General features: G+C 36.8%; 1 protein-coding gene across 37 annotated transcripts in view; it reads left to right on the top strand.

The window, feature by feature from the left end:
• LOC118266750 (protein phosphatase 1 regulatory subunit 12B) overlaps positions 1-21,237 on the top strand; it is a 90,814-nt gene that overhangs the window by 61,087 nt on the left and 8,490 nt on the right. For 31 of the 37 annotated variants that reach the window (XM_035580277.2, XM_050703958.1, XM_050703980.1 and 28 more), the window contains one exon: positions 3,421-3,483. The exons of the other annotated variants lie outside the window; for them this stretch is intronic. In XM_035580277.2, the coding sequence (XP_035436170.1) occupies positions 3,421-3,483 (63 nt within the window). The remainder of the gene's footprint in view (positions 1-3,420; positions 3,484-21,237) is intronic. 37 annotated transcript variants of the gene reach the window in all.

Here is a 21,237-nt window from a genome sequence, read left to right as displayed (position 1 = left end):
ATGTAATATAATATATGCATAATTTCATTTCATCTACTAATATTCAACATCCCTTTTTAAACTCACATCATTTGACGATTTCCACCTTTTTCGAATCAATTATCTTTCCGAACTTGTACAAATGTAAAAAAAAGTATATTCATCACATTTTTCTTTATGATTTCGTTTTTGAGCTCCACTTGAGAGTGTAAACTCTAAGTGGACGTTTCGTTACTTTTATGACCATTTCTACAGGTTTTGTTTATTTTTTCATCGCAAATGCTTTTGGCACGCTGACTTTCTGTCATTTTCTTTTTTCGTGTTAGGAACAGGAAACAGTCTGTTATCGATACTTCGCACAATATTGGTTGTGATTCTCTAAGTCAATACAATCAGGATAAAACTGGTGTACAAGGATTTTTCATGATGGCAGCAGCACGTATAGGTATTAAGAAATACCTATTATATTGACTTCAGAGTGTATACATTTGTGTTGTAAATGTGTTGTACCTTGTGGTGAGAATATAAAAGGATTGATTGCCTATTTTGGCCCCTGAAAGAAGCGGTGTGGTTCAAAGAGTGTTCACTTATGATAAACACTATCAGTAGTTTATTATAAAGCGAGTATGTACATATGTCGTATTAGTAAGTAATTCGGTGATGTTGACATAGTTTTATGGAAGGATATGCTATAAATTATGGTTCATATTTATATGTTCTATAAACATGTAAAGCGCCGCATGAATGCCGTGGAATGCACGTGCATGCGATCGGATACTTCTACATCGGACCGGCTGCCGTGGAAATCGCGAGCAAGCCGGTTCCGTCGGCACTCGGCCGGCAGCGTGCGGCAGCCGACATTACTCCCCGCGCTACTAGCTGCGGACAGAGAGACGCGGCTCGCGACAGTGCAGTCGAGCCGTCGCTCGGCGAGTAGTCGCCGCGCCGCGAGGACGGCCGACGCGCTGCGTCAGGTGTGATCTCCTAATTAATTCATGTATGATCAAAACAGCCAAGTGCTTTGGTGATGTTTGTAGGTAGAACAAAATACTTAACTGTTATATTGTCCAGGGCAACGACAGGTGCCAATTGTAATCTGAACTTCTATTTGTTTTTTTTTCAATCTCCACTATATCTTCAATGTGTAACAATCAATACAATTGGCTTTATTGTAAAATGTACCTTATAGTACTCAAAATTTTGCGGCAGTTTTTATGCCCTGTTGTTGATTGATTGTCTGAATATTATATAAATAGATTCTTATTCCAGTTAAATGCGGATGTGCATTATATTCCATTTACTTAATGGGGCTATTCCATACTGTTTTAATATTCTAATCAGTATGTTAAATTAAAGTAAAAATTATATATCTCGCTGCCTCAAATCAAAAGACGGCGAGTTTTTTTAATGTACCCATGCACCACTCGCTCGTCGGCGAAAATATGTACATGCACATAGTTCGATTTAAATAAAAAATGGTAGCTACTGTTTCTTTGCTCACTAGATGGCGCTAATCTAGCAAAGGATTAGTTTGTCCAATCACTGTAGCTGTGAAAAAGTGAACGTCCAATGACGAGAGGTCCACACTAGTGCCACCTAGTTAGCAAAAACGGTAGTCTAAATTGAATTGATACTGTAACTGTGGTAGGGCCCGACCATGAAGTAAGCAAAGAGGAGATTCCATATTGTGATATTGCATTGTGTCACAAAACATGGCCCTGCTCAATGATATAAATAGGCTATAAGCGCTCAGAAAATGGCTGTAGATTTGACATTTTTTTGTAGAAAAGGGATTGCTAGATCGACCATAGAGAGGGGGCTTGGTTTGTAATGTCCCACGCTCCCCGTAAAGCGTAGGGAAAGCCAGTTATGGCATCTCTTTGTATTTGCTTCATGTGCCCGACCAACTCCTTGAACTCCTATACGTAATAGTATTAGGAGTTGTCCGTGTATGTACATATATTCAGGGATATGTTTGAAACTTGTTCGAACATTACTCCCGTGCCGTAGATTCTTTCCACAATAATGGACCTCCGCAGTGAGACAAATGAATCTATGAAACATCTCTGTATTTTATGTTATTACTCCTAAAGTTCCTACTTATCCTATTCTTATGTGATTGTTGTTATGTTATGTACTTCAGAATAAATATATCTTTACTATCTATCCAGTCATGAATGCATTTGATATTAGATTCATGGAATATTGATTTATAATAATTGTATGTCACGTAGCGCACCTGCCTATGGTCTGGACTGTACCAGCATGTTTCTGTTTCATTGTAGGTTTCATCTTGCAGAAAGGATATGAAAGGTGTTCATAAACTTTTGGAGATTTCAGACTATTTATAGCAGCCCCACGAGTTTTCCTTCACCGTAAGTACGTACTTACGTTGAAAGAAAACTACTGCAACCGCAGCTGGTTTTCTCTGACATTAAAAAAAAAGTAACTTGTAATATCTTTTAAATATCAAATCTGTAAACACCCCTATACTACGGGGCTTTTAAGAAATTAATTTGGCGTATTCAATCCATTTATTGATGTATTCATTAAACCATGTCATCATCATCGCCACCATCGTCTTTAGGTTAAGGAGCCAAGGGAGGCGAAGCAACTCGTTGTTTCCAGGTACTGCAGCAACACGTAAGCCAAGGACGAATCGTGGAACATCGACTTTCCTACAAATGAACATGGTGTATCAATACATTACGCTTTGATGATCATACCAGGGCTTGTTCTGCTGTTCGCTTTTCAACTATTCGATTTAGTTTTAGTGTTTCACTATATGTATAGATCCCTTTGCAACTGTATTATCAAATCACTAGGAATATCTGTTATGAAGTTGATGACATCTGCGGTAGTTCACACATCACATGTACAATACATGGCTTTGTAAAATGTCACGCGCACTGTGGCCTATTTGTTGGATGACTCAGAGAACGAACTGTTATTGTGCGAGCCTATTGATAGTTAATGTTCACGATGAGCTTTATTATATGTTTTATTCATTGAAAACGAGGTTTAGTATTTGTCGCAGAAACCCCTGTGTCGTATGGTCAGTGTTCAATGGTCAGCATGTCTTTGGTGGTCAATGTCAGCTTTCTATGTTCGGAAACATTAAGTAACAGGTACATGACCAGACATACTTGGGATCCCATGTAAGTTACTGGTTTCTGATTCTCTTGATAAATCATTCATTAACAACCATCATCGCATCGGACCCTAATTTGTTGAGACGAATACACAACAAATATTGAGTATATGTGCAAATTGATAAGTCGTTACGATAAGTGTGTTGTGTGTAGTGCTTGCAATTTAGGGTCTAACCATCGTAAATACTTTTATGTTACTCAATTAGTTAAGTTTTTTTAATAGTCACAATTAATTTACCATAGAAGCGGTCGCGGATCATTTTGGTTAACATTGCCTGTCTATTCTCAGGATATTGTGAATGACCGCGGTGGAGGCGGCGAGGGCTGCGATGCGGATAACGAAGCGCCCGCGGTAAGTTACTGCAATTTGTACATTTTAATAGTCCACGTTACTTTTTCATCCAAATTTCATGTCTATAGTAGCTTCATTAAACAGAATATAATTCTAAACTAGATCAATTGTTTGTAAGTACGGCCACGTCTAGCAACTCTTGCGCACCTCGGGATCACTCGAGGACTCGAAGAGGTTTGTTTGTCTGGACATACCTTGAACATAGCATATCATTTCGCAATATAGTTCGTTCGTGTGGCTGGGTCAAAAAGAACACGTCTGATGAACAATCTATTTGAAAGGAAAAGGGATTCATAATGTGACGCGTACGATGGCATGGAAGGAATATGTATGTTGCATGGACTTCAAGTAAATTCTTTTTCAATGATGATCCTTGATGGTCTGTATTTATCTTTATATATATTATAATTCTTCTGTAAGTGTGTATGCCACTGAACTTCTCTTAAAAGACTGGACCGAATTTGATGAAATTTGTTGTGTGTGTTCAAGGGGATCTGAGAATGGTTTGGATTCACAATTTTGTCCGCTGGACAATGTTTAATAAATTTTTAATTTATTAGTAGTTGTTGATTTTGAAATGTTTTACATTGGATCCGACAAATTTTCAAATTAAAGACGTGTAGACTGTCTGACAACGTCTGTCGGGCCCGCTAGTATTATTATAAAACACGAAATGCCTCAAAACTTTAAAGATATTTAATTTTTTTGACACTATTATCAATTCATGTATCGAAAAGGACGAAGGGTGAAAATTTTTAGTAGTATGTATACCTAATAACGAGTATTTCATATGTAAAAATATAAGGCGTTTGTACAAAATCTTTGTTTAGCGAGTAGTGTGGTACTCGTGGTCTGGTGTGGGTGGAATCGCTCGAAATGTTATGTTATTTATAGTGAAGTGACGATAGCGCCATAGTAGGTGGATATCGATGTGTTCGCTATATTAACACTGTTTCGAAACTTTGTTGATAAATAGAAAGATGGAAATAATGTGGAAACCTCTCTTCTTCGCCTTTCAGCAGCTTGCATTTCTATATTGGTAATTTAAGTATTGCCAAAGGAAAAGAGTCTCTCGATCGGTGGTATAAATCTCTTTTCCTGTTTTCTAATAGATTCAAGTAAATTGAATATGTAGGATAGTTTTAAAGTAAATTAGGTCTTTGAAGCACCGATTCCATAATCTCAATCAAAACACAGGTCGGTCGCCATAGATGAAGCCCACGTAATGAACTAAAATAGTCATTAAGATATGAACACGTTCGTCATTATGCGTCATGAGAAACTTGAAAATAGCTACGTTTGGACACGTACGGCAATTTGTTTTAATGAATCCTGTTAGTCACTGGTTATTAATTTTATTATCCTTGGACTAATCTAGTCTTGTTTGGACACAAATGCTTAATGTCAGACGTGAAAGTGCAGCAGTTTTATTTATTCAGGTTGTTTAATGTATTAGTCTACAAATACTTTCTAAGAATACGTCATTTAGTAGGTGGTGGAATGATTTTGACCGTCTGTGACCTGCCAATGTTAGATATTTCTTTCACGGAAACTATTAGGTACATCATTTTTGAGACAACTTTTTTATGAATGGGAGGTAAAGTGTAACTGTCCAAAACAATTGCAGAAGTGGGTCTAGGAATAAATTATGTGAAACTAAAGTATTAATGTTTTGTTCATCGGTTGTTGACCGGTGACAGCCTGTCACAGTGATGAACAGTCAAGACAGACAGTCTTCACGTAAAGTTATTGTTATTTATTTTTGCTACTTTTACTATAATTTATTTTACTGATTAGACACATACACAACCATTGACGTCTTAGTTCTATACTTTAATTAGTATTACAGCGTAGACGAGTAATGGATGTAGATTTTTTATAATAATCTGAGTTGGTTGCCAACACTAGAAGGGGACGAGTGAAATTATGACTTTGTTGTTTACAATATATCATTGGATTTGTCATATTATTATGAATATTTTATCTGTCTTTTAATATATGTACATGTGTACCTACTCCTAAACGGCTGGGCAAGTTCTGATTAAGTTCAAATAGTTTACATTCACATTAACACCCGTTTTAAGTAGGACATCTGATGGAAATGCTAATTCCAGACCAATATCATCAAATAAAAAAAGATGAACTTGTTTTAACTAGAAATGTTTACAGTACACTTAGCAGTGTAAATCATGAGTTGGACGTTATAATTACATGTTAATGTTTTGTTCCTACGGATCTTGGCTCTCGACTGCTTTCGTAACGCGCTAATCCTTACTAATTACGCGACTGTACGCAATGATCGCGTATTGTTATTTATTGGGTCATTTGAACGCGTGACAGTTGAGGCACCTGTTCGTGACGTACTTTGCGTGGAAAACGAAACTGACCAATGTTATGACTACGTTATATTAGAAAAATGCTCTATTTGACAAAGAGTTTAGAGTTATGACTCAATACGTGAATTAGTTTTCAGTAGTAAATAGAGTTGCATTTGTTAATGTTTTGCGAACACTGAAAATCTTTCTCGGGTAAATACGTCACGAGTCACGGTACACAAATCTATCTGGAAAAAAGTCATTTGAGTATAAAATGCATATAGGTAACCGCCGTACTCCGAGTAATTTAATGGTTACTTAACAAAGTCCTTAGCAATTGTTTTCGTAACAAAATCGTTACTAAGGAACAGTTTAAGTAATCATTAAATGTCACTGAGTGCGGCAGTAAGATATGTCATTAGTTTTATAATATCGAATAGTGCTAAATCTAAGTCCTTGAAATGAATAACTCACTCCGTTGAGCACTAATTATTTTCTTGTTTGCAATTATCGCGTCATTGTGTCACTGGGCCGCCTCGCCCCGTGACACTCATTATAGTTTACTGACACCTGCTAGTATTGTATTTAGCTGAGGGTGTCCTAAAATGTGGCGTTGAGTGAGAAGTCGTTGAAAACGTTATACATAGCACAGTCGATCTCTCAATGGGCCGTAGAGTTACGCCGTACTTCTGTTCTTCGCGACGGAAACAATTTCTTGAAATAAATCATGAGTCAATTGTAAGCTTCTGACTAATATATTCGGTCAGGAACGCTGTTTCAAATAATATACCACTTGGAACAAAGCTTGCAAATCTGAGAATATTGGATTTTAGATTGTGGCTAGGTAAAATTGTGACAAATCAAAAACAGTGGCTTACATACTTATACTTATGTTTAATAAAATAATATTATATTTTTATGAGATAGTATCCCATGTCGTCATTTTAGCGGCGTTCACCTCGCTGGTTGACGTCACCGAAACAATAGGTGCGGTGTATTTCTGGCTGTTATATCGTAACTCGTATTCGTCAAATGCTACGAACTCAGCTGGTCCATATGATTTATATCGATCGTTTATATTCGAGCGAGACTATTTTTATACACCTTTTTATTATGCCAAATCTATAAAAAATACAGTTTTCTCTGTCACCGAAATAAATCTTATGCATGTAACAACGCGTATCTTATTTCTGTTGCCATGTCTATAAAATAGTTTTTCATCATAGCAGGCGTTGTTCATTTCGATTGGTTTCTTTGATCCTTTGCGGATAGGTACAGTGCAGATAAAAATAAATAGACTCTTTCAAGAAACATTAACTGCGCAATTATAAAAGCTTTTCTCTGCACCAGTCCTTTGATTCTGGAATTATTTGTAATAGCTGTACGTAAATTATCGCAGACGTGTGCTCAGATTACAAATATTAAGTTTTATACTTCTAACACTTTCGGATTCACACACTAAATATAATCCTACACCTGAGAATATTCACTTTAAGATGTATTTTAGAATGGATGGGAACTAAATTACTTTATTATAATATTCTACAGTTATATGTTACCGTCTTGGGTGCTTTAATTATAATAAAGAATACGTTTTTAAGACACGATATCAATGACCTCAGGCACAAATAGCGATAGTTTTGGTTCCAAGTGTGTAGTTTCCGATCATCAATCGTCTGGTCTGGTCATGTGACAATGTTGCTAATAATTTACATCACCCGTCCACTGATTTCCGTGTTTTGACATCACTAGAAAATAATTAACAACGTAATTTCACTTTTGACACTTTGATTTCTTTTATATGAATTTCACGAGACAATTATCTCGTGTAAAAGCCGCTGCAAATGCTAGGAATTTTGCGCAGAAATTTATTTTGATATATATTCTTTCTTTCTTTCTGTGTGTTATTGATAAGTGGTTGTGGTATTGGATAGTTACTTTTGAATATTATTAATCTTTTGAATCCTCTTGCATTTGCCTCTACAGAGAAGGTAATGGACTATTATGTTTTGGCACGATAGTAGCACTCCCCACAGATTACATCGTGGTCTTGATAATCTTGTCAAATATATTTGATAACTCTCGCTTGCGTTTTCCAATGCATATTGATAGCGAAAGGATGTAAGGTTCCTTTGATCCATAAAGTTTTTAATTGTGTGAAGAATTGTATGTATTATTCCATATGTACATTATACACGTATGTGTTGGATGTCTTCAAGGTAATTTAACGGGAAATGAAGGCGTTGGCAGTATATAAATATACAAATTCAACGCGGAGAATATTCGGTTGTAAACAAAGTTCTCCTCACTGTTCTGAATTTCCATTTCATCGTTCTCAATATCTAGTTTATCATTTTTATGTGATCTGAATATTATAAAAGAGTTATTTTCTGCATTCCACCTTACGATATCATTTTGACGTCAAAGTTAGTTAAAATGTCTTCTGTCTTCATTTTTCTAGGGGACGAAGTCAAGCTTTGACGCCATTAAGAAGATTAAATTTAATAGAGTGTAAATGCAATACGTTTCAAAGTTAATGTGCCATGGGATGAATTCACTTTTTGCGGTTTATGGTGTCGTAATAATGGACGCGAGTCATAAATTATGCTGTTATGTTATTTTAGTATTCATTCGTAAATTTTATTTTAATTATAGAAACGGAAAAATTGGTGTTATTGTGGTAGATTGTATGAATAATGATATGAAAGAGAAAGGAGTTTGTGATAGTTACGATCACGTTTAGCAGGAGAGAATGGGTAACTAAGACTTACTGTGCTGACCACAAGAAGCTTGAGTAAGGACAGGAACAAGTTAAAATAGCCATGATGTAATGATATCAGTTATTATGCACTTTTGTACAACGTATAAGTAGGTTTTTGTAACGCTGAAAACTTCAGAATATCTATAGTGCGATGATGAACTAGTGAAAAATGCTTTACTACCGGTTCTCCGCAAATGCGCTGCTCATATGATTCACATGCTAATGTTGTGAGTGACATCGTGTTCACGAGCACATGTGCAAGGTCGGTGAAATACGACCATTTCAAAAGGGATTCGTTTTGGCAACTCATGCTCAACGTCACACACTCTAAAAGTGTTTTCTACAAAATGTATTTGCCGTGGTGAAAGGTTCGTGCGTCAAGGGTTGCTAATGGTTTATTTCTCCTTGAGATTTACGAGAGTGCTTCGGATATTTTCCACGTCCCTAGACTATGTAGTTTTATAGGTGCACTACCTGTCATTTAGCCAATATCCTAGTAGTAAACGTCATGTTCCATACATTTATTTACATGTGCACGAGGTGCTAATGTGCCTTTTAACATCTGTTTAAAAACATAAATAATTCCTTCTGGCTCGATTTCCTAAGAAAGCAAAGTTTAGGTGATACAATGTATGAGACAATCTTCGAACAATTTTTCTTTTGAATGTGTATTAGAAATAAGGTACCGGAGTTAAAGTACCAATAAAAATCGCAGTAAGGCAAAGAAGTTGTTTACCAGATCGATGGTCTCATATTTCTCTAATTTAAGAATTTGTGATAAAAACATCTTTGTTGAGATAACTCGACAGCTTGTCGCTATATCTTGTTGACACCGTCTTCAGGTGATAGATTACTCTGCCGATTTTCAGAATGAGCTCTCGCTTATTGATATCTTCAAGTGATCTGCGATAAGTGCTCTTGTTTTGGTGACAGTCTGTTATAGTTCGGTGACAAAGGAAACATGGCACTGTATATTTAGTTAGTAGGAAAAGTGATTAAATGTTTGTTTAATCTTCAAGAAGCGTATTACTTAACGTGATATCTTACGAAACCGCGCTCGTATTTTTAGCCTTGGTTGTGCTTTTCAGTTCGTTAATAGAAATTCCATAATATTTATAAAGTAGTGCGGTGAGATATTCGTGGTTTAAAAAAATGTAGGAGAAATTCGTTGATTAATTATTCATTGAACAGATGCGTTGACTAAACTCGGTTGGAATACGGAAGATTAGTGATAGAACGTTTTAATTCAACTAATACACTTTGTTGTCTATTTAAAATGACGGAATCAGAAAAACTACGATCTACCAACGTAAGGTGTACCTAATTGAATAGAGCAATAACAGCGTAGACTAATAAAATAACAGTAGATATAAGAGATTCTGTGTACGCGTCTATGCATTAACATTTTCGTCATACAGGAAGTTAATTTCAAGTACGAAAAAAGCATATATCAATGTATGTCTAGCTCCGCAATATTTTTTGTGGTCAACGTGAAAAATATTGGCTTAATTCCAACATTACTATGAACGACACATAAATTGCGTTTGAGTGGTCACTACTCAACTGCGTTTCGAGATTTTGTAAACATTTATTTATTTATTGGACTTCTGTTTTACGTATTTTGTCATTTATATAGTTCTGTTAATGAGCTTATTGAATCCTTTGTATTGTATTTCATCGAATGAATGGAATGACATTCTCTTTTGAATTGTTTGTCACCAGTAGAAGTAGAACTAATCATGAGCTTCTAACGATGAGCACCATTTAGGACATTATTTACACGGTAAACCATTTTATTAGTAGATTCTTGAAGCGTCAAGGAATTCCGCCCATTATCCTAGTTTTGATTAAAATGTTTACATAACGCATGCCAATTTCGTAATCAAATATTTTCTTAGTAAAATGTGACCGATGAAAAGATCAGTAGGTTGTTGAAAAGCTAGGTTTATATGTGTGACGTTGAACTGTGGGAAAACAGTAGGCGTAAACACCCACTTTTTGGCTTTTTATTTAAAGAAATGCAACAGATCGTACACAGATATCAGGAGTAATGAGTTTCCACGTTAGTATTAGATAAAGTGAGTACTGAGTAGTCTGTCGCGAACAAATTACGTTCTCAACTGTTCATTAGTCAGAAGTTCAGTTGCCAGAGCTTGTATGCAATATGTAATCAATATTTTGTAGTCATAAATTCGGCATTTATCACCGTGGTTACTACTGAACGGAGAACTGGAGCCTTATTATTTTTAGCGTATCCGTCCGTGACGCCAGCTCCTCAGCACACATGGCCGATGACGTCGCTAACCCGTCCACAATGTAACCGCCTCTAATATTATTAACAGGGTGTCCACATTCTGGAAAGTCAGGGAAAGTCAGGGAAAAGTCAGGGAAGCTTAAGGTGGTCAGGGAAAGTCAGTGAAATTGAGGGGAAAGGAGAGAAAGTCAGGGATAGTCAGGGAAAATTGAGATTTTTTCCCAGTGATTGTGAAATGAGGGATTTAATTTTATGCTCTGGTCCGACGCTTAATCTGAGAGTAAACTATATTATGATTTTATTGTCATAATTAGATTACTCTATTTTAATTTGAAATCTATACTATATAATATTATAAAGCTGAAGAGTTTGTTTGTTTGTTTGAACGCGCTAATCACCGGAACTACTGGTTCGATTTGAATAATTCTTTTTGTGTTGGATAGTCCATTTATCGAGGAAGGCTATAGGCTACAAAACATCACGCTATAACTATTAGGAGCGAAGAAATAAAGGAAAATGTGGACAAAACGGGGGAAATTATTAATTCTTGAGGGCTTCCGTTGCGTGCGCTGCGAAAATGGTTCAAGATACGAAAATTATATGTATGAAAGAATTATTCCTCTTAAAATGATCTAAAAAAAGTCCGCGACAGTATATGTCTATCTTTTAGGATTAACTTACTAGAATCTTTTTTATGGTAATCAAACTGGGTCGAAATTAATGCATTATTTATTAAGAGTTGTATAAACGAAAAAATATTAATCTTTATCGAAATAAATGTGTTGTTCATTAAGAGTATTTAATTGTGAACAAAATTGTCTTTGACGTCACTAAACTTCAATAAACATCTTAGAAGATATTACAATTTTAAAATAACTCCGATATAAAATTCACCCGCGCCGCATGATGTGCGAAACACGACGCTGCCAGAAGGAGAGGCATTGTTTGCGAACAACGCGGAGCCTGGTGTACCCAACTAACAATTTTGCCCTATAACCAAACCTTATATCTCAAAAAAGCTGGGTAAATGATGTATAAAGGTTTTGGTGGTGACTGATTGTTGTGTAAAAGCGTTTGACAACACAGTTTGGCTCTATAAGTTTATATAGCAAAAACGACCTATTAATAGTTGATGTAAAGGTTTACTTCACGACTTTATATAGCTATTATAGTCAGGCGTTATAGCAACCTCCATTGTTACTAGTATACAACGATTGAACTTCATAACAGTTTTGACTGTCACCCTAATGCGCCTAATTTGCGCAATAAAGGTTCGAAACGAACTCCTATGTGTCGTTTGTTAAAGTAGAGATGACAACTCAGGAATAGGACGATATTACGATATTGAGGGTTTTAAGATCATCGTTACAGTACACAGTAATATAGTGGGCACAAAAAGTCTACATCGGAGTGATTTGGTGATACAGCTGAGTTTCAAATTATATTTATATAGCTTAATTGTCTTATAAAGGGTTGTAAATGCCCATTATAGCTGTAGTGATAAACTTATATCACAAATACACTTTTTAGAAGCAGATTGTTTTTTTATAACTATTATAGTTCCTCTATTACGCAACAGTACTATAACGGAGATCTTATGTGTTTTAAAACATTATTATTGTGTATAAAGTTAGGCTAGCAATGCTTTTAAATGATAATTCCGTTTTGTAAAAGCACTTCTATCGTTCTTCTACAACAATATTGACATTTTGATTCAGTGTAATTAATGCGACAATATTTTTATCTATACTAATATTATAAAGCTGAAGAGTTTGTTTGTTTGTTTATTTGAACGCGCTAATCTCCGGAACTACTGGTCCGATTTGAATAATTCTTTTTGAAGACCCAATTATAGAAAATGGTTCCGTACAAAATACAGTTCACGTCAGTGATGAAATGCAGAATAATTCATTTGTGGACAGCGATTCCAGGTGTGACAGTTTTTCAGATTGTTTGATTGATTCAACTGAAAAAAAAAACCAGCAACTACGAGATGGTTTGAAGCATTGGGCTAATAATTATAATATTTCACACGAAGCAATAAAAAGTCTGCCTCGTTGGTCGAGTGGTTGCAAGTGCGACTGCCGGGCAAGGGGTCTCTGGTTCGATTCCCGGGTCGGGCGAAGTATTGCTGAGCCTTTTTCGGTTTTTCGAAAATTTCTCAGTTGTAGCACGGAGTCTGGAAATGTGCCCGGTATATGGCAATAGGCTCACCACCTATTACATGGGACTTACAATATAAATAATTGTGAAATGTGGGTGTACACAGTGGCATTACGTACCATAATGTGCACCTCTGCCTACCCCTTCGGGGATTAAAGGTGTGACGATATGTATGTACGTAGTTATACTTCTCTGACGTCATACGTAGTACTTACACAGATTTATAAACCATAACATTTATTCATTAACAAAAGTATTCATCATATTTATGGAATAAGGACAAAAAATAAAACAAAAATAACAAACAAGCTCAAAAGGAACCCTAATTTCATGTAATGGTGGATGTAATCTATCATAATGAGTACTATAGTAGAGTTAAGGAAGCTGGAACTATGTTTATAACTTAAAATAAGAAATTATTTTAGTAAAAGCTCATTAATTCGAAGGGGGCATTCAAATATGTCGTAAATCCATACATAGTTTATCAGTAAAATTACAGTCGCACAACATTTTCCTCGTAAGAGACGAATAATTCGATTAAGTACAAAATAATATCTTAGTCACCACGATACCCCGTCACTTTTCTTATTTTTTTATTTCTCTTCTAAAACACTGAGACACTGCAGCGACGTGAACGAATGTAAAATGAATGAATGATGAATTTTAGTGATGTAATGGAATCATGAACTCTTTTACAGTACCCAAAAACACTTTAGTAGTGCTGCGGTGGCTTATATATCACAAAATTGTCATGCCTGATACCCTTATAGTTCTACTTTAACACTGAATGGAGATATAATTGCGCCACTTTCTTTGTAGATGCACCTTCTTTGGCCTTTTATTTGACCACCGTTTAGTTTTTACAAAACGTTCTATGGCCTTCTATAAAACTAACTTTTGTTGGTTGGGTAACTATACTCAAAAAAATTATAGTCTTACTAACGAAGTAAAACATTTTTTGATCATTGACCATCGAAAGCGTTTGTTTACAGCGTAGAATGGCAAAAAAGCGGTTTACCACACGCTCACATTTTATTGTGGCTGTCTAACAAAGTACAACCAGATTCTACGTATAGTGCCATAATATATCGGCTGAAACATTTGACAAACAAAAAAATCCAATTCTTCAATTTATTGTCATAAAAATATGATAGGGTATAAAAATATGGTCCTTAAGGATTTCATAACCTTGCGTCACCATGTATGAAGGAAAACATTTGTTCTAGAAAGTACTCTTTCTTTTTTTTTTTTGAGGGGGGAAAATCATCCGTTGGCTACTCCTGCCTTGGGTGAAGCGAGAAGGAGTGTAAAAATCACCCCGTTCTGATTTGAGCCGGGGCCCCGGTAATCTTTTACGTTGTCTGCAGCACCGGATCGGGCATCAGCCCTATTGGGTCCCATCTGTAGTGGTCTGGCTCTTTGAGGCGCGCACACAACGCGACGCAGGGTACGCACGGGTCTGGTTTTGATCGGGCGACGAGCTACTCTTACTCGCCGTCCGCAGACCCGCGCTTACGGTGGCCGGGATCGTCACGCGATCCTCGACGCCCGGAGTGTCTTCTGCGGCGGCTGGGGCGTGATGAGGATCGTTCCCTCACGCGTTCCGCCTCCTCCTTAGCTAGGATGACTGCTTCGCAGAAGGGGGAGACGTCCCTTTCCCCCTCGCTCCGCACCTTGGCCTGAACTAGAGCCGGACGTGAGAGGTTACCGTCGCCATTCAAATCCCTAAGGACATGGCGATGCTCAGCACATGCAATGCACACCGCCCCTGTATGCTCCACCATATCTTCCGGGCGGTCCTCGCAATGACGACACCCAGACGAAACGCCCGGGGTTTTCCTCCCGCCGAATTCGAAACAGGTACCAACCGAAACTTCCGTGTCCGGTAAGTACCTGCGTCAGGCGGTAGGTGAGGACGCCGTGACGCCTCTCAAGCCACTCTTCAAAGAGGGGACTTACCACTGCTATAACGCGTATGTAGCGAGCCCATCTATAAAGTACCCTAAGAATTTTATTTCTGAAACACAAACCGGGGTGGCGGTTACCCAACCTATAGGCGCAGGTTTCCGGAAAACAGTGGAAACACATATAGTATAGAAATGAGTGTGGATTGTTCCTTATATGCATAATCCAGTGCTATCACGAATTTTCAATGCACAAATTAACCGTGGGTAACAGCTATACTAATTTATGAAGCTGAGAAAGTTGTTTGCAAAAATAAATATAATGCCTAAAATAACTATTCCACGCGGACGAAGTCGCGGGCACAGCTAGTAAATAAATATATGTCACGATAAATTTGTTTTATTTCAAGGTTAACTATTTTATAACATTACGGGATTATTTTAAATTACGTTTATTTTTCAAGATTGAGGAGTGAACTACGTATGATTTTTTTGTCATAATTAGTTTACTCCATTTTTATTATTTTCAAGGTTTGAGTGAGCTATGTATGATCCATTGTCATAACTAGGTTACTCCGTATTAACAGGTCTTTTTTTACAAGTCTCTTAATTCCTAATGTGAGAATAAAATTATAAGTTATACCTATAAATTATAAGTGATAAAATGAGTGCTAAACAGTGTTTATTTAATAAAGCGTGGCTAGATCCCAAAATTAGCCCAGAATTTTATGAATGGTTAAATGATGTAGCGGATGACCAAGGATCAGCATATTGTAAAGTATGCTGCAAGTCCTTCAAACTATATAAAATAAAAGAAATTAAAATATTACCTGTATGCAGTTTTACTCAACTTATAAACTACTTTACAAATAAAACATACCTACTTGAATGATTAGGCCGTGTTCAAACCAAACTAACTGTAAGCCGCCGAATGTGAGCAGGCTTACTATGAGTCCCAGTGTACTAAAGAACATGTAATAACGTATTGTCGGTTATATGTAAACGAAAAACTGAATATGTATGGAAATAAAATGTATGGTTTGAACACGGCCTAAATTTGGTCAGGGAAATTTAAAAAAATGGTCAGGGAAAGTCAGGGAAAAGTCAGGGAATTATTTTGAACATTAGCTGTGGACACCCTGATTAAGATAGGTAATATCAACTGCTCTTCGTGGGCGGCTTCAACCATCACATCACAGTGATGCGACGCAATACATTATAAATGTTAATATCACGGGATATATTAATCACTAGCTTTCGCCCGCGACTCCGTCCGCGCGGATGTCGGTCTTCGCGTGGAAGTTTTATTTCTCAATTTTGAGTAACTCTGACAATGACATCTTATAAATATCTATTGGACCCAAATACGGCAAGGCCCATAATAATTATAAGGAGATCCCTCTATTGAGCTACTGCTGTTGAGCTCGCGTTCTGTAGAATAAAACTGAAAAATAAAGATTTTTTTCTACGTATTTTTCCAGGATAAGAAGTATCCTCTTTTATGCTCAGGATAATAAGGTATAATTATACCAAGTTTCATCGAAATCGAACCATTAGTTTTCACGTGATGCCTGAACATACAGATAGACACAATAAAAAAAAATTTAATCACATATTTGGGTTTGGTATCGATCCAGTAACACCCCCTGCTATTTATCGTTTCAATATTTTCAATGTACAGAATTGACCCTTCTACAGATTTATTATAATATCAATGAATGAATGAATGAGAGTGTTATAAACGTAAGAGTAGACAAATATAATCAGAAAGCTCCGAACTGCTAAGCTATCGGGAGTTATACGTGTTATTGTGAGTTAACCATAAGAGATAGACATTTGCTGTCGTGGAATATTTTTTAAACAATTTTAAGGAGAACATTTCCGTCATACATTATTTCTGTGTAGCTTTAACCATTAAGGCTGCACACGCGACGGAAGCTTAAAAAATGTAGTGAGTTCTCCTGTTTTCCCAACATTTCCCTTCACTGCTCTGCTCCTATTGATCGTAGCGTGATGAAAAGTATACTATAACCTGCCCAGGAGTATGAAGAACAATTGTACCAAGTTTCGTTGAAATCTGTCGAGTGGTTTTTATTTCTATAAAGAACATACAGACAGACAGACAGACAGACAGACAGACAGACAGACAGACAGACAGACAGACAGACAAAAATTTTTCTGATTGCATTTTTGGCGTCAGTATCGATCACTAATCACCCGCTGATAGTTATTATTTTGGAAATATATTTCATGTACAGAATTGACCTCTCTACAGATTTATTATAAGTATAGATAATTTATTTCTTATTTTTATTTTTTGATTTTTGAAATAAAAATATATCTATGTCCTTTCTAAGGTTCTAAACTATATCTGTACCAAATTTCAACCGAATCCGTCAAATAGTTGCGGAGATTAATGGTATAAGCATAGAATGTTCGACGTGATTCTTTAATTTGACATAACTTTTTTATTTATGTACCGATTGACATGAAACAAACACTAAATGTAAATTTAAGCATCCCACAATATATTCGTGAAAACCGCATCCAACTCGGATCAGCCGTTTCTGAGATTAGCGCGCACAGACGAACAGACAAACAGACAAACAGACAAACAGACAAACAGACAAACAGACAAAAAAAAAGTTAATTACATTTTTGGGTTCGACATCGACATAACAATAACCCCTGCTATTTTTTTTATTTTTATTTTCAATGTACAGACAGCACTTTTCTACGATTTTATTATATGTATAGATGTATAGATTTTATTTCGTTTCAGAAGAGATGTTCCTAATTTTTTTATTAAAACATTTTTATTTTTATCGTGACACCACAGGAAGCGGGACAGATCTAGACGCTCGTAAATACAAAAATAAAAGCTAGATTTCATGTAAAACATACCCTTGACCCGTTAATTTGCTTAGTTTACTCCGAGAAATATGCACTGTGCCATTCCTATAACGTTTTCATTAGCCAAGTGCTAAAACGCTAATTTTATGGTTCACGAACAATTTATAACTACTTTGTCAATGTCCATAATGTAGGACAGACATCGTGTCGTTCGCGTAGCGTCTGTCGCCCACGTGGGACGTGAAGTTAGTGGCCGAGTTTCCCCAAGACAATTTCGAAATATATTTTGGTGTGTATTATGAAATTTTGAAAAACGATTTAGGCACGTCGTCTCGAGAAATAGAATCAGGCCACTAGCTCAATGAATTAACCACATAATTGCGGGATTTCTAAGAATAACATATTTTTCAAATCTTGCGCATCAAATCATAGCCGCAGGTACCTAATAAACACTAAGTAAACGTGTAATGTGCTGTGGTTTCGAGACACACGGAGTCAGAATTTCAGTCAAATGTTTTGATAGTTCCCAACAAGATAGCAAGTATTTGGGTCATCGCTTTCGGAATCTGAGACGCGTAAACTTGAAAATAGATTTTATATACAGTTTGTATCATACGAAGACAAACTAATTCGTGTTTCATAAATTAGCGATTGGATGGCGCAGTATTTATACAGTTAGAAACAGCCGTGTATGTATACAGTTTACGATGCACTCACTTCTCTACATTTGCAGTGCGGGGCTTATTTGTGGTTGCTGTAACATACAATGTTTATAGGAGGTGCGGGATTATTTTTAGCATGCGCGTTGTGTACCTGTGCCGATACCGATCAGGGCGGAGGCACGGGTTGGCCGCGGCTGGCCTTCGATCAGCGCACTAATTATGAAGTAAACTGTCGACTGATTGATGAGGCGTCTCCGATAATAATAGAGGGCTGTAATCTCTATTTGCGTGGCGACGTCCTTGCGGTGCGGCGGGTTCGGGGCACGCGCCTCTGGCCGGCGATCCCTACGCTACGCTGATGCGACGCGCCGTTATATTTACAGGTGATGGTCTGTCTCACGTGTCCGTGGATATCGCCCTCTCGTCTGAACATGTCAGTGCGTCACCAGCGTCACACACGCGCGATCCTGCCGCCCGCGACGCGAGAGCACAATATTTTCATCGCGTAGAATAAAACTCGGGAAACGGTCAGTGTGTTTACGTATCGCGCGGCGTTCGCCCGCCAACTGCTTAACTATACGGCACCGGTGAAATGTGTACAAGATGAGTCGTAAACAAGATAGATATACTTCCAGGCCTCGAAGCCTTTCCTCCCATTACAGCTCGTCTCCAAGTATGCTGGGGACGATGCTCGGTAGTCAGTACAGTCCTTATACAAACAATTATTCTAATTACAGTTCTAGCGCGTACAGGAACTATAACCCTTACAGTGCGGGATTAGGGCGGCCGTCGTCGAATCTTGGTATATACGGTGGTACTAGTTCCGGGTATGGGGGCGTGTACTTAAGTGGTGCTACATTGGGGTCATTGAATTTAATGACTCCTGTTTTAAAAAAGTTGGACAAAAGGTTGCTAGCGAGCAAAAAAGACTTTAAGCCCAAGCCTGTGCCACTGGCGAGGGTTCAGGAGCCTACGGAGGTACCAGTGGAAGCACCAGCTGGAATGCCGGTGCCAGAGGTGGATGATGTGCCGCCAGTACGGCCGCAGCGCAAGAACCGCGCGAACAAAGCCGGTAACTTGGACAAAGAACGATCTCGCTCGCTCAGCTCCCTGGAGACGTCAGGGGCGCTTGGTTCTCGATCTCTCAGCTTAAATTCTCTTGCTTCAGATGGATACTGTGTACGTAATGTCTTACTTAGCATAATTATTATAATCTATATTAAGTTTTACTATAGGCCAAAATGAACAACCGATTTCAATCGATATATGATGAAATAACGTTTTTTTTCTTTAAATTTTAGACTTTAGTTAAGTTATATTGATTTTCTGCTAAAAATATAGATCGATCGAGGTTTTGAATTAAGATCAGTGATTTTTGTATCTGACGATTGTTATGTTATCGCTTGCAGTTTGCATCATCTTTTACGATATAAAAGAACTTGCGAAATAAGATTTTTAATAATAAGAGTTTTTACGAAATTCTAGTCTTACGTACTTTTATATAATACTAGTTACTTCCGCGCGGTTTCACCCGCTCTGCTCGGCTCCTATTGGTCATAGCGTAATGTTTTATAGCCTATAGCCTTCCTCGATAAATGCACTATCCAACACAAAAGAATTATTGAATTCAGACCAGTAGTTCCGGAGATTAGCGCGTTCAAACAAACAAACAAACTCTTCAGCTTTATAATATTAAGTATAGATTAGTATAGATGTTGTATGTTTGTCGTAGCTTCTTTTTACAACATTAATATAACTTGCAATGTATGTATGGAAGTGTTAAGCATGTATGTGTGTAAGGTATCATGTAACTAAATTTTGGCGAAATTTTGTTTTCACATCAATTTCCCATGACCATAAATGGTAAAATGTATGAACGCTTGTCTTTTAAAAAATATGTTATAATATTGTTATTAAACAATGTTCGTATAGTTTCTTTCTATTTGACTACATGCTTTTACTCGATGTATGTATGAAACTACTACTAAATTATGTACGTTAATGTTCTCTTCGTGGGAACTGGCAAACAAAGTAACCATTTCTTAGAGAAAATATGTCTTAAATGAGGTATTTCTTTTTTGGGAAGTTATGCATAAATTTCCTCATTGTTCTATCAAATTAGAAAGCATCTGGATTCCCGTGAAGAAAAACATAGTTTTTATAGCATCTGTGTTAGTTCATCGTGTCTATTTATAGAAGTTTCGTTTTCCTAACGATTTGTTACCAATAAAACGGCGTCTGTGTTCTTTCCATTTCACGTTTACGAATAAAACAATCGTTTACAGCTGTAGTATTGTTGCCATATAGATACACGTCTTTTGAATAATTGAAATGATGTTAATAAGTGGTCAGAATTACTATGTGTTGATACTTTTACCACCATTGCTATTGCTGATCCCGAAGAGGAATAAAAGAGGAATGTTACGATTATGTCATTGTAATTTGTTACAATGCCCTTATCTCATGACGTCATTACTAGTATCTAATTAATGTTGTTTACTTTCGTTGAAAATCTTTTCATAATATGGTCACTATTGTGTATCTATAACAATAGTAATTAGAGAACAATACTAACAAACAATAATAAGGTACGGACACTTTGTCAGCTCAATTATATTTCCGTTCATTATGGTGATTGATTAAATGAATGAAAGGATTATTTAATTTATATTATCTACAATGCCCTGCAGCATCCAAGGGCAGACTGGCAGTAAATGCAGAGTATGATACATAAATTGTGTCCATCAGCTCTGGCAATCAGGATTCTAGTTTATAGTACTTCTATGCAGCCTATTGATAAATGAAAGGTGTGTGCTTTATTTGTCATAAAATTGCAAAGCGT

This window comes from Spodoptera frugiperda, chromosome 25 (assembly GCF_023101765.2).
Source record: "Spodoptera frugiperda isolate SF20-4 chromosome 25, AGI-APGP_CSIRO_Sfru_2.0, whole genome shotgun sequence".
Taxonomy (NCBI): Eukaryota; Metazoa; Arthropoda; class Insecta; order Lepidoptera; family Noctuidae; genus Spodoptera; species Spodoptera frugiperda.
This window is presented reverse-complemented; position numbering and strand designations above follow the sequence as displayed.